General features: G+C 36.7%; 2 protein-coding genes across 7 annotated transcripts in view; one reads left to right on the top strand and one right to left on the bottom strand.

Annotated features, from left to right (window-relative positions):
- The first annotated feature begins 275 nt into the window (after positions 1-275).
- FKBP3 (FKBP prolyl isomerase 3) lies at positions 276-13134 on the top strand. 2 transcript variants are annotated; one of them, XM_030319029.1, is made up of 7 exons: positions 276-420; positions 2921-3022; positions 3682-3789; positions 9121-9256; positions 9742-9809; positions 11401-11498; positions 12786-13134. In XM_030319029.1, the coding sequence occupies exons 1-7, from the start codon at positions 313-315 to the stop codon at positions 12838-12840; spliced, it is 675 nt and encodes a 224-aa protein (XP_030174889.1). In that variant the 5' UTR covers positions 276-312; the 3' UTR covers positions 12841-13134. The 2 variants fall into 2 exon arrangements, with proteins under 2 accessions (XP_030174889.1, XP_030174890.1); XM_030319030.1 differs by lacking the exon at positions 276-420 and adding an exon at positions 595-849.
- Positions 13135-13427: 293 nt separating this feature from the next.
- The window catches only part of PRPF39 (pre-mRNA processing factor 39), a 39583-nt gene continuing 38638 nt past the window's right edge, over positions 13428-14372 (bottom strand). For all 5 annotated transcript variants that reach the window (XM_032593706.1, XM_030319023.1, XM_032593707.1 and 2 more), the window contains one exon: positions 13428-14177. In XM_032593706.1, coding sequence (XP_032449597.1) covers positions 14121-14177 — 57 coding nt within the window. In that variant the 3' untranslated portion in view covers positions 13428-14120. The remainder of the gene's footprint in view (positions 14178-14372) is intronic.

Raw genomic sequence — 14372 nt, 5'->3', positions numbered from 1 at the left:
GTAATGGCTAGTAAATAAAAATCACTACCAACTTTGGTCACCTCACAATGGTTCCAATTAAGAGCAGATGACAGTTTTAGGTCATCCGCATAGTCCGCCACAAGGACCCCATCAACTGGTTTATTCCCGGACTCAACAAAGAAGCCCTCAAAGCACAGCCTTGACATCACTCAAGGACCGGCCCCAATCCCGACCGGTAGCGCCGTGACCCCGCCTCCCCGAGCTCTAGGCGGAGCCCACGCCACGCCCCAGGGGCGGGGCGATGCTGAACCGAGGCGGGCTGGCTCAGTAAAGCAGAGGCAGCGGGGGAAGATGGCGGCGGCTGTTCCACAGCGGGCCTGGACCGTGGAGCAGCTGCGCAGCGAGCAGCTCCCCAAGAAGGACATTATCAAGTTTCTACAGGACCACGGTTCAGATTCGGTACCAGAGGCGGCGGGGCGGCCGGGCTGGTGCTGCTGAGGGACGCCTCACCCCCCCGGAGATGCCCGTACATTCCGTATTCCTCCGTGCCCCCGCCCTCGTCCTCCCGCGGCCTGTGGCCTGGAAGGCCGGAGAGGCCTTGCGTGCGCCGCGGAGCCATGCTCCCGCCTTCCCGGGCTGCCTCGTTTGGGCGGAGGGAATGGCTTTATTTCTTGGGGCAGGCAGGCAGGCAGGCAGGCAGCAATTGCATAATTAGAACCTCCTTGGGCGCGTTGAGTGAGGGTGGAAACCCTGAAAAAAAGAAAGCAAAAACAAACAGGAGATACTGGGGGTTGGGACTAGTGCCTGAGGACTGGGGACCTGGATGAGACCCTTACAGGGGAGTAGGCCATTAGGGAAATGAGGATTCTGAATATTTTTGTGGGAACGGTATGTGCAATTTGCTTTTCTCATCAGTTACTAAATACTGAACGCTAGTGCGTGTAATTTTTAAAAATCTGTAGATTGCGGGTTAACTTTTTAAAATTTCGACTCTTCACATGACCTTTTCACCCTTTATACTTAGGGGAGTTACATGCGCATTTAGGGTAGTGTCTCCCATTGTTATAAACAAACTTAAGAAATGTATTTGGCATTCTTTATACTGTACGCGCTGCATTTTTCAATATAGTCTCCATCTTAACTGACTGTGGTCATAAGTGTTTGTTTTTTTGCTTTTTGGGTTGTTTTTTTGGTCAGACTTTTCCCTTTGGAAATTAAGACCATGCCTCTCTTAAACTGCTGAACTACTGTATAATTTGTGCTCGCTGCATCCCCCCCACTTACGGGAAATAGAAGCAGCAGTATGATTTCTCTACAATTTTTAATTTAAGTTCTAAACTTGGATTTAAAAAAAATTTTTTTGGCTTCTGTGAGGATTGTACTTTATTTTCATTTTGAAGTGTCTTGAAGAGGAGGAGATATAGTTACTCTCTAGCTTCCGGTTCCATACACCCATAATAAGTATCCTGACATCAGCAAATATTTATACATCGATAGCAAGAACTACGCTTAGTGTTTGGGGATACAGGATAAAAAGAAAGACCATGCCATTCTAGTGGAATTATTTTCTCTTAAGTCAGTTCATATTTCAATTGGAACAATAGAATAAACTAGGCATATCATTTGTTAACATTTAATGCCTCAGTACTGTACTTCATCAAATTGTTACAGAACAAATCATCCCAATGTGGAATCTAACCTCAAACTGGCCCACATGGGACAATTTCAAGAGACTGGAATTATCAGAGTATTTTTTAATGCATTAACCTTTTGAGTGCATATTATCCAGTATTCATTCACATACTTAAACCTATATTTGACAATCACTGTTCTATTGATCATAAGATATCAAGGAGATGTATATATTTTGGATTTCTTTTTGGAATCTTGCTAAAGAAATCACAAGAGTGCTAAAGCAACTTATTACTTCCATTTAATCAAAATAGCCTTTCCCCAGCCACCTTTATCATTTAGAACATTTCTCTAAGAGGGGAAGAGGAAAAAGCAGAGGAGAAAAAAATACAATAGTGATAGTATTAGAAAAGCTGCCTTATCAAAAGAAGATGCCAGAAGAACTTTGAGAAAGTAACAAAAATGATGATTCAAGGGCCAGAAGGCAGAAAAGGAAGCAGAATAAAATAAGGAAAACAAAGACATGATTTTGAGATGAAGTTACAATTTGATGACTCAATATTCAATAGTAGTATTTTGTTGTCCATCTGCCAATTTAGTCTTTTATTTGAGATAAATGGAATTATATTACTTTGAATTATTAAGTACATTATGTTATTAGTCCCAATAGCTAATACTGAGTTCTGACCATGTGACAGGCTGTACATAAAAGGCATTAAGTGGATTGTTGCATTTGTCCTTAGAACAACCTTCTGACATAGATGCTGTTACTAATCTTCCACTCTGATACAGAAATGGAGTCTTTAGGAAAACTTACTCCCTCGTCTAAGATCAGATAGCTAGGATTTTAACCCAGATGATCTGACTCCTCAGCCTATATACTTAACCACCATATATCCAGCGTTAGCTAATAATGCTTCCTGGTCTGCTAAGAATGGGTTACAGATTTGTCAAGACAGCTATGCCCAATGGTTTGAGGCTCCCAGGGCCATGGCCTACCGGTAGCAGCATTGTCCAGTCACCAGAGTGTACTTGCTGTATAAATGTTCTGTGAATTCCATAATGGGAAGGAAAAGGGTTAGAATGCAACAGTGTGATCTTCTGTATATTATAGTTCCACTCTTGTCAATTTTTATAAGTAATATTTTTAATCTTCCATAAATCTTTTTGTTATGAAGTAGGGTATAAATATGTTTATTTCATTTCTTCTGTCATTAGTAGTTCTATTGAAGGCATAATTGCTAACATAAAAGGGAATTTTCTGACATTTAGACCCTTATTACGTGAGGGAGATTATTCTAACCAGCTTTTTTTTTTTTTTTTGTAGTTTCTTGCAGAACATAAGTTATTAGGAAACATTAAAAATGTGGCTAAGACAGCTAACAAGGACCATTTGGTTACAGCCTATAACCATCTTTTTGAAAGTAAGGTGAGTATTGTTACATTTTATTACCAAAATATTATTTCAAATATTTTATTTGCAAAAAGAAGGTTTAAACTTATTCCCAAAATATGTTTTTAAGTTTTTCCACCTGCAGTTTTTCTTAACTCTAGTCATAAGTGGACTAGCTGTCAAATCTAGCAAAGCTCATCTGTAGTATGGGAGGATGTTTTGATATTTTAAAAGGAACCAAATTCTTAAAAATAATTCCCTATAGTTTAAATTAAGACAACTAAGCACACTGAAAAGTTAAAATCCAAACTATTTCCAGATTAAACCAATGAATTTAAAATCTCAGACTGAGGCTGAGCCTTTAGAAAAACAAATTTTAAATTCTCCAGTATTTGTTCATTCTGAAATGACAAAGCAAAGAGTCATTATTAAGGAGTTTTGTGAATGGTATTCATATATGAGTCTGAGTTGCCTTTTCTAAAGATTTCATTTCAGAATTTATCTTGTAAAATACTTTGAGGGTCATATTTGTTGATTAAAATGAAGATTTTTCCTAGGCAGTTTCCATTTATTTACATTTGAATAAAGTAGCCTATATTCATGGCACAGATGTTCATTCAATTGAAATGTTGAAAATCTAGATGTCCCTTCTAGCTTTTAACCTGTCCTGAATATGGTGAACATTTTCCTTACAGCGTTTCAAGGGTACTGAAAGTATAAGTAAAGTGTCTGAGCAGGTGAAAAATGTGAAGCTTAATGAAGATAAACCCAAAGAAACCAAGTCTGAAGAGACTCTGGATGAGGTTTGTGTAGAATATTATTTTATTTCTAATGTGAATTTGATAAAAGTATTTGCTTACAGCACTGATTTCTCCTAGTAAGGAGTGGTGGATATGGGCACTTTTCAGTGAACCAAACACTGATTTGGAGTGTATTCTCCCTCTTAGGTATACTAAATCATAAAAAACACCTAAGAACCAGTACTTTACAGTATAAGGCTTTCCTGTAAAACCTCTAGCTTTGTATTTTATATTTCCTCTATGTCTGACCAGAACTTCTGAGCTTCCAAAGCCATTTTAAGGTCCTGATTATATAGCCAAGTTGGACTGAGTGAAAGATACTTCACTGTGACTATTTTTAGCTTTTTCTAATGTACACGCTATCCTTGGCAATAGATATAGTCCAGGCTTGGCTGCAGGGTATGGAGTCATCTGTCTCATCTTTCCCAACACAGATTTTTACATTTTGGTACAAATGTTTGAAGAGCCATATTAAACCATTTCTGCAAATGGACAGCCTCAGTAGAGCCAAGGACAGCACTTAGAACAGCCACAGTAGAGCTGAATAATTACAATCGTAACACTTCTGATAATACCTTGCTAACTAAGCTCACTCATTCCTAGCAATTAGTATCAGTGATAATAATCCAATAGTAATAATAATATTCCTCAGGTCTTATAAAGAGGTGTGACCTAATGATGAAGGTGTATAGCATTTGGATATTTGTGGACAGAGTATAAGTTCAGGTACAGAATTACAGAAGTTTATACAACTAAAGCTAGTTAATTTACATGGTATTTTCCTGTTGATTGAAAAGCACAAATTAATATTTATGGATATGTATTCACACTAAAGCAGTTTTGAGGTTTATCACATCCAATATGATTTGACAAATATTTTTTTTTTTAATTTTTTTTTTTTACGTTTATTTATTTTTGAGACAGAGAGAAACAGAGCATGAACGGGGGAGGGTCAGAGAGAGAGGGAGACACAGAATCTGAAACAGGCTCCAGGCTCTGAGCACAGAGCCCGATGCGGGGCTCGAACTCACGGACTGCGAGATCATGACCTGAGCCGAAGTCGGACGCCCAACCGACTGAGCAACCCAGGCGCCCCAAGATTTGACAGATATTGTACTGGGCAAACACTGAGCAGCTACTAAAGTAAATAAAGGTATAATAATTACTAAAAGGATTACAAAAGCAATTAGCAAAACAGTTTGCCTTCCAGAAAATTAGAATAAAGGAGGGATAAGGCAGCAGATAGTATATCATTAAGAGCTTAAGGAAAAGAGAGTTACAAATAAAAGGTTGTAAGGGCTGGAGACACTCTCAAAGAGATCTTGTGAGGATCCTAAACCATATCCCTTTTTTAAAGACCTCTTTTCATTTTATTTAACTGGCAGGCCTGAACCCAGTTATGTATTCTGACTGTCTTTCTAGCACCTGGATTCCATAGCTAATACTCGGCTGATTCCTGCTGTCTACTTTCTGTGTGCTTTGGAGCTGCAGAGTGAACACTGTGAAGAAAAATAATCATAAGCTGTTTATTGGGTTTGGCATAAATTCATGCTTCATATCAGCCAAGCATGATTTCTAAATTTTTTTTTTTTTTTCAACGTTTATTTATTTTTGGGACAGAGAGAGACAGAGCATGAACGGGCGAGGGGCAGAGAGAGAGGGAGACACAGAATCGGAAACAGGCTCCAGGCTCTGAGCCATCAGCCCAGAGCCCGACGCGGGGCTCGAACTCACAGACCGCGAGATCGTGACCTGGCTGAAGTCGGACGCTTAACCGACTGCGCCACCCAGGCGCCCCTCAGCCAAGCATGATTTCTAATTTCACTGTTACTCAGCAAATTTTATATTATCTCTTGCTGCATTCCTCATCACATTGCCCACATAAACTACTGGACACTTCTCCCACAAGTTCTCAGTCCTCATACTCCTTCACCATTGTATCATTTTATACTCCTATTTTACCAAAATGTTAACATAGTTGTAACCATTTTCTTCTTCCTACCTTAGAATTAAAGATTCCTGAATCTTTAATGTTTTCCTTCTCATGTCTCCCTCAGGACTAATGCTCTCAAACATCTTTTCAAACCTTTTAAATCTTTCGAAATCTTTTTTTCAAATCTTCATTCCTTTTTGATTCTCAGGCATTCCAAGTCCTCAGACCTGAAGTATTGGAAAAATCATTGATCTGCCTTCATTCTCTTTCTTCCTCCATTTAGCCCCAAAATATTTATTCTAGTAAAATGCGTAAGTTTTACTTAAGTAAAATAGTATTTTGCAAACCATACCCTGCTCAAAAGTCTTCAGTAATTCTGTACTGTTTAGAACTGTGCTGTTCTGATACAGCAGTCCCTAGCCTTATGTGGCTACTGAGCACTTTGTGGCAACTCCAAATTAAAATGTGCTTTCAGTGTAAAATACGCACTCTGTTTCAGAAGCTTGGTATTTTTTTTTACAAAAGAATTTATAATCTATCTTTTATATTGATTAAATACTGACATGTTATTTTGAGTGTGTTGGTTTTATGTGGCAGCCAGACAACGTAAAATCATATTTGTGGTCCTCATTGTATTTCTGTTGGACAGCATTATTGGCATTCAAAGTTTTCCGGTGTCTGCCCAGCTCCATATTTACTACTTCGGTAGAAACGTTCTTCTTTAACCACAAATGTCTGCTCGTTGCCTATTAAACTGCCCTTTCTCACTCTCATACTTTTATTTCTTATTTAATGTGTCTTTCTCTTTAACTCCCTATTTGTCAATTCAATGTCACTTTTAAGAACCAGGTCATGGGCTCATCACTTCCTCTGAAGTTTTCACCATCCCAGACTTTATACTTAACTGCATAAATTCCTGTAGCACATGGTATCTATATTATTTGTCTCTGCCTTATTTATTTTAATGTAAAGAATCGTGTCTAATAGCTCTTACTGGACTTTAAATAAGTCAGTCCTCGTCAGTATATTTTCTTTTATGTGTTTAATGTTAAAGTTTTCAAGTAGGAATGAATATTGGATGGGAGAAAATACAAGATGGTGCAGGAATTCAGGCTCAGCAGTCAGAAATGACTAAAAATACTTCAGCTAAAAATTGAGATTCATCCTGTACAGTTCCTCTGCATCTAATCATCACCAAATTCTGTTGATTTTGCAGTACATGTATCTCAAAACTATATCTGGTGTAGATCCAGACTACTATACTAACCTCTTCCTAACAGGTCTCCCCACTTCCACTTTGATTTCATATCCATCCCTTACTAGGTCACAGTGATCTGTTCGGGTGCCTGGGTATCTCAGTTGGTAGAGTGTTGGACTCTTGATTTTGGCTCAGGTCATGATCCCAGGTTCATGGGATTGAGCCCTATGCAAGGAGCCTGCTTGGGATCCTCTGTTGCCCTCTGTGCTTCTCGCTTGCGTGCTCTCTCTCTCTCTCTCTCTCTAAAATTAAAAACAAAAAAACAAATCTGATTCTATAACTTCTGTGTTTAAAACTCTTAATTGGCTGTTCAGTGACCTGAAGATTTAAAACAAAACAGTTTCTTAACTTATGCTACTTATCTTTCCATCCTCATCTCATCCCATTGTCTCCTTCATTACTCCCTTGCAGACTATACTATTTTCATGCTGTTCCCTGCTGTGAAAATGCTCTTCTCTGTTATAAACTTCGCATCTTAGCACCCTGTGCTTCCTCTTTAGGTCTCATAACCCACGTAATTATACACATGACTATATTCTCTTCTAGAGTGAGGGTCAGGACCCTGTCTGCACCCTATGTATCTCCAATTTCTAACACATAGAACATGTTCAAATATTTCTTGAAAGGATAATAGTAATAATTATGTAACATACTTTCATGTTTAGAGGCTATGATGTTATCCATTTAACTGAAATCGTAATGTTTACTCTCAAAATTCTGAACTAAAGAAATTGCTGCAAAGCTAAGAAATTTTCTTAAAGCCAGGTCCATTCAAGCATATAACTCAGGTATAGCCTTGGGACTGATCTGACCTCTCACCATAAACCAATCAGGTTCTTGCAGTGAAACGCAAAATCAGATCAAATAACTAGAACAGCATTTCTTAAAGTGTGTTATATAGGTTCCAGAAGGTCCAGGTTGTTTTATAGCGTCATCAAAACCTGTGCTTTCTGTCTCCTTGAAGATTCACAGTGCATGTTAGCTGATGACAGTTCTGAGAAATCATGCAGAATAGAGGTATATTTAACTTTGTTTAACATAGTGTTTCCGAAACAATTAAGGTAGACCCCTTTTTTTCTAACAGTGGTAACAATACTAAGCAATGAGTGGTCTGTAAGACACTTTGTGAAACACAGAAATGGATGCCATCCATGAACAGACTGGCACCTTCACCATGAAGTCTGAGCCATAATCACCAATTTAATGGTTTTTTTGCATTATTCTAGTTCACATAAGTATTTGACGTTAGTAATTATAAGGCAATAACAAAGCCCCGGCACAAATAATTCTTGCTCCTTTACTGACCATACTTACCATCCATTTACATTTCAGTTTATCAGTAATAAAAACTTGCTTTTCTCACATGTTTGGAATCACTGCTGATTAGGTTAAGCCTTTAACTTTTAAAGAAGACCCAGATGATCCTGTTTTATTAATTTTTGAGAGAGCACAAGTAGGGGAAGGGGGAGAGGGGACAGAGGATCCTAAGCAGGCTCTTTGTAGACAGCATTGAGCCTGATGCAGGGCTCAAACTCATGAACTGTGAGTTCATGAACTGAGTTGAAGTCAGACACTCAACTGACTGAGCCACCCAGGTACCCCATGTTATGGTAATTTCTATAGATAATTCTATTCATTGTGTGAATTTATTTTCAAGTTCAGAAACCAATAGAGCATACTGTATTCATTCTAATTGGATATAATAAAATATTCAGTAATGTTCGTAATTGGTAACAACTCAAATCTTTTTTAAAAAAAAGTCACAGTGTTTTATTTAATGCCTTATGATTTTATAGGAATTAAATAGTAATGATATTTCTGACCTTAGAAAATAACAGGATTTATTTTGCGATTTGTTAATTAACAGAATTTTGTCAAAAGAACATTGGTTTCCAGAGAGGCTGGAAGTTATTTGAAATTAGAGAGAGGCTATTTACTAACATTGTCATCACAGACTTGCAATGAGTTGGTGGGTTTTTTTTTTAACTCAGAGGTGAACCAGAAGGAAAATAGTTTGTTGCCAAATCTTTGAAACTCTGTGACCAGACTTGGGTCTCAGTTGGCAGTATTAGAATTCTCTTGGTCATCCTTCTAAAAAAGAAGGATATGAGTTAATAACTCTGTGTGTTATTTCTGTTTTTAGGGTCCACCAAAATATGTAAAATCTGTTCTTAAAAAAGGAGATAAAACCAACTTTCCCAAAAAGGGAGATGTTGTTCACTGCTGGTATACAGGAACACTACAGGATGGGACTGTTTTTGATACTAATATTCAAACGAGTAAGTCTAAATGTAATCTTACCTTTTTAGCTATAAGGCATTGCAAAATATTTGTGTGGTACATGAGCAGTTGGCTGTACCTTTCTCTTGGCTGTCAATTTTTCCAGAAGTCTTTGCACCTGTGATTTACTTGGAAGAGGTCTTCAATTCACTATTGGCTGGGTGAATAAATATCTCTTGGTTAATTGGGAAGCAAAATATAGGGAAGCTTAGTCTAAACTTGGTTAATGTCCCAAAGTGAGGCTTTCATATTTCAATGTAAAAGGGAGAATAGTGTGCTGTTTTAGTGGTGTAAATATAGGTCCCTCTCCTCTACCTTTTAGACCATAACTATATGTAAAGATAGAATTTTCTTGAGTTTTCTGAATTTTTATTTTCTTTTCAAATGCATAGTAAATTCTAAAATCAATTTAAAGACTTAAGTCAACTGTTTTTCCAATGAAACTTAATTTCATCATGCATTTTAAGGAAAATTTGTTTTACAGGTTCAAAGAAGAAGAAGAACGCCAAGCCTTTAAGTTTTAAGGTTGGAATAGGCAAAGTTATCAGAGGAGTAAGTAAAAAATGGCAATGAATCAACAGATGTTCTGGCACATGCTACTTGTGGTATGGTGCCATAAAGAATTAGGATTGGGGCTATGATAAAAAAAATCTTTGGAGTCTAACAAATCAAGTGCTATCATTGCTAACTGATCTGGCACAATTTTTCTGGGTCTCAGTTATGGACAGTACAACCTTCCTCAAGGTTGCTAAACAAATAAGCTTAACTGCAGCACATAATATATAGTAGAGACTCATGTTATTAAATGCCTGCCCCTTTTAATATTTTTTTTCTTCGTAAAGTAATTCTTTGTCAGAAAGTTTGGCTTTCTAAATTTATCTTTAAGATTCTTGTAGGGGCGCCTGGGTGGCTCAGTTAGTTAAGCATCCAGCTTCAGCTCAGGTCATGATTTCTTGGTTCGTGAGTTCGAACCCCACGTCGGGTTCTGTCCTGAAAGCTGAGAGCCTGGAGCCTGCTTCGGATTCTGTCTCCCTCTCTCTGCCCCTGCCCTGCTTGCGCTCTCAAAAATGAATAAACATTAAAAAAAAAATTTTTTTTTAAGATTCTTGCAAAATGTTACATAGTTGTACTACTTATACATGGTAGAGAAAGGTAAAATACCTGTTTCACTGAATTACTCATAGAAGAAAGAGTTTGTTCTGAGTTTTTTCACCTTGCACAATTGAGGTTCAAACACCAGAAAATCTTTCAAACCTAAGGATGCCTTTTTTACCCACCCCTTCTTGTGAGAGGTAACAGAAGGAGACTTTGAGAAAAGGGGAAGATAGGCTTGAGCTGCAGTGACCACTGCAGTGTACAAAAGGAGGTAATGGATAGTAGCACTGATTATCAGCTTCACTGAAGCTGTCATTCTAGGGCCCATTTATTATTAAATGGTCTTTATTCACAACATCAAACGTTGTAACTGACATACCTATTCACATGCATTTATGAGAATCCTCAATGTTATTCTTTGTACTGTGATAAGTCCTAAAATACAACTCAATCGTATCCAGAGCCTAAAATAGCATGTAAAACATCTTCAAACTAAAGGTTTAGTTGAAAATAACCTTAACTGCTACCTGATTGTACCTAGTTGATACGAACTATATACCAAACTGATCAATTTTTCTATTCCTGTGACTAATTTGCTTGTGTATTTCTTCTAGTGAACCATATTCTTAGTTGCCATTATGTAACAGATCTCTATCCCTTAAGCTTTATGTGACTGACATTTCAACAAGAGTATATGATATTAGTCATATCTTTGCATCTGTTGATTTAACTGTTTTTGGTAACTGACTTTAAGACCCAAGGTGCCTGGCTGCCTTGGCTGGTAAAGCATGCAACTCTTTATCTTGGAGTTATGAAGATCTCTACCCCCACATTGGGGGTAGAGTTTAGTTAAAATTAATACATCTTTTTTTTTTTTTTTTTTTTTTTTTGCAATGAGGAAATAAAGGACCAAGATTCACCCAAGGACATTACCTTAGAATATAATGAAATTCAGTAGTGGAATGCTTTTTGGTATATACTGTTTTCTAGATTTACATGTAGTTTTTGCAAATTATCATTAGTATTTATTTCATGTTCTTGCCTTTAGTGGGATGAAGCACTCTTGACCATGAGTAAAGGAGAAAAGGCTCGACTAGAGATTGAACCAGAATGGGCTTATGGAAAGAAAGGACAGCCTGATGCCAAGTATCCTTTTCTCCTTTGTGAGTAAAAACAAACAAAAACATGAAGACCACCTGAAGGCACAAAAGACGCTATCTAGGTTAATTTCCAGATCAGGAATCATGTCCAGACCAGTATTCCTAATACTTAGATGCTTCTGTGTAGACACCTCCAATAGAGACAGGAGTTAACATGTCTTAGTAGTACAAAGTATCCAAACCTGAGCTAGAATAGAATTTACATTTTTGTCCTCTTGAAATCAGTTCTTGATTTTTAAGAGCTAAATTGTGAGGTTTACGTTTTCATCTTTGAAAGGCAGTTGTTACTATTTGAAGGATTTACTTAAAGGAGTTAAGATGTCCAGTACAAACAACTATAGCAAATTATAGGATATAAATATGGCTCATGGTAATTTTATGCTGCAGTATAATTTCAGGCATTTAAATGGGTACTCAAAGCTTAGAAATGGAACATATGTTGGGGATTACTGGTTGTGAAATTTAAGGGGACCATGGGTCCACCATAGTGTAAGCATCTGTGATTACTACTACTGACAGTACTTTTCTGATAGGCCCAGTTTGTGAAAATTTAAAAAAAAAAAAGAAAAAAATAAACATGGCTCCTGACCATTATGATCAGAACAATCCAATAACTGAGAAGTTGTTTTTTCTTTTGTTGGTTCCATTCCCATTGTACTAGTTGGATTAGTTAAAGTAACTTTTAAAAAACTTGGAAGTTCTCTCCACTTGTATTAGTTAAAATTATTTAGGAATGTAGCCCTCTTCTAAGCCTATCAAAATTAGATGGCCCAACGACAGCTGCCTCTCTCTCATGGGAAGCATCTCAAAACCAATCAGGTAAAAATAACACTTTTCTGAACTTGGCATCTTAAAAATCACAGCAAATATAAGGCACTACCTCATACGAAATTTGATTTAACATAACCTATACACCCAGCTAGATTGAAATCACGTCCTTGTTTTTGTTTTGTTTTTTTTAAAGCACTGAGTAACCATCTTCATTAGGGGGTGGCTAATTTGGGAGTACTGGTGAGGCATCCAGGTAAGGAAGATCCTAGTCCAAACTCAACTTGTCTTGTCAGCCTATACTAGTAGGTTATGATCACCATTCACAAAGATACTTTGGGGAACCACTAGGCTAGTATGTGTTAGCCTCTCAGTCATTCATAAAGCCCTTCTCTTTGAGGTTAATACCAAATATCCATTAGATATAATGCTAATTTTAGACTGAGGATATTGGGAGTGAAGGAAGAAGCAATTTTTATCAAGTTTACCTTGACTTCTGCAACAGAATTCCACCAAATGCAAAACTCATTTTTGAAGTGGAATTAGTGGATATTGACTGAAATAGCAATGCTTCAGATGTAAAGACATCAGCAACAATAAAACATGGCCTTGAAGAAATTTATGTAACTAATTAGAACTGGTTACTATTGTAACGGAAGAGTCAACTGGAAAATTCAAGAATGCAGATACTGTTTACCCGGTCCGCAACTTTTAATATATGTAATCCATTATAATTCCCTAAAGTTTGAAATATTTTACTACAGCTGTGTAAAATATTGGTTAAAGAGAACTGACTTTCCTTTTACCTCATGTTGTAAACTGAAAGGCTCAATAAAATGTATTCAGTGTCTTGATTTATTTGTTGTTAATCGATAATTGTTCTGATTAGGTTAACCAGGACTAATGTTTAATCAAAACAGGGAGTTATAGTAAAACTGTCCAGACAGCTTTTCCAGAGGCACACTCCTCTTTAAATAAATATTCCTGTATAATGAGAAGACAAGCAGAGAAACGGAGCAAAAAGCTGTAAATGGTGTGATTTTAGCTAAATTCAAGAAAAGTATACTTCAAAACCAGTGGTCCACTAATAATGATAAAGTTAATATTGTTAGGTGAACCTGCCCCCAAATAAATTCATAACAATTAGTTAAGGAGTCTTAAGTTTTATTACAAAAATGAAGATGATCAGTTTGATCAAAATGAAAGCTTGCTCACAAGTTTTACATGAATATTCTAAATACAAAGTCTCCTGAAACAACATACTTTTGATATGATTTTCATTTTTTAAAAGGGATGCAAACACTCCATTTTTTCATTTATAATCTCTATCCCAAGACATAGTATTTAATAGTGTATCTTTTCTGCAGTTAAATCCAAATTCACAAGGATAATTGAAACAGACAAAACCTTGTCATTAAAGGTTAAAAATCCATTTTTTTTTTTTTTTTTTTTTACAGAGGAGGTAAATCCTTAATAACCAGCCCTTATATATTTTCAGTATCTTGAACTACACTGACATGATTTCCAGTCAGTTTTTTTCCTACCCCTTAAGGCTACAAAGGATTTCTGTTGCAAATCCATTGCAAAAGAATTCTAGACCACTTAATGCAAAAAATCAAAAAAATAGTTCTCCAATAAAAAGTAAATTTTATAAATGGTAGGAAATAGTATCTGTGGTAAGCTACTAAGTGACATTTTCCCCTATTACTAAACAAATCATGTTACACAGAAAACAGGAAGACAAGTTATCAAATACAACAAGCTTATGCTATGTTTACATCCCTCATTAAAAAAAAATAATTTCATACTTTTAATACATTCCATCTGATATATTTTCCCATCAGGTTGGAGGGGGAGGGTAATACTGTCCATAATTCCACGGATTCTGATAATTGTACTGAAAGGAAAAAGCACATGTTAGCATGCTAAAACTGGCTCGGTTCCATTTATGAAAGTATAATTAAAGCATATACATTTAAGAAACCAGGCATGTGTTCAGTGCTAAAATTCCAAGACTTAACCACAAAAGACAATTTATTATACAGTCTGGAATAGAAGTAGTTGTTATAAAAAAAAAAAAAAAAAAGACTAT

The sequence above is a fragment of the Lynx canadensis genome, chromosome B3 (genome assembly GCF_007474595.2).
Source record: "Lynx canadensis isolate LIC74 chromosome B3, mLynCan4.pri.v2, whole genome shotgun sequence".
In the NCBI taxonomy this organism is placed as follows: Eukaryota; Metazoa; Chordata; class Mammalia; order Carnivora; family Felidae; genus Lynx; species Lynx canadensis.
Note: the sequence above shows the minus strand (reverse complement) of the source record. Positions and strands in the feature narration are given on the sequence as shown.

Coding starts and splice junctions, on each gene's coding strand:
- FKBP3 (XM_030319029.1), top strand. CDS start 313: ATGGCGGCGGCTGTTCCACAGCGGGCCTGGACCGTGGAGCAGCTGCGC. Junction 421..2,920: donor AGGACCACGGTTCAGATTCG/GTACCAGAGGCG, acceptor TTTTTTTTGTAG/TTTCTTGCAGAACATAAGTT. Junction 3,023..3,681: donor ACCATCTTTTTGAAAGTAAG/GTGAGTATTGTT, acceptor TTTTCCTTACAG/CGTTTCAAGGGTACTGAAAG.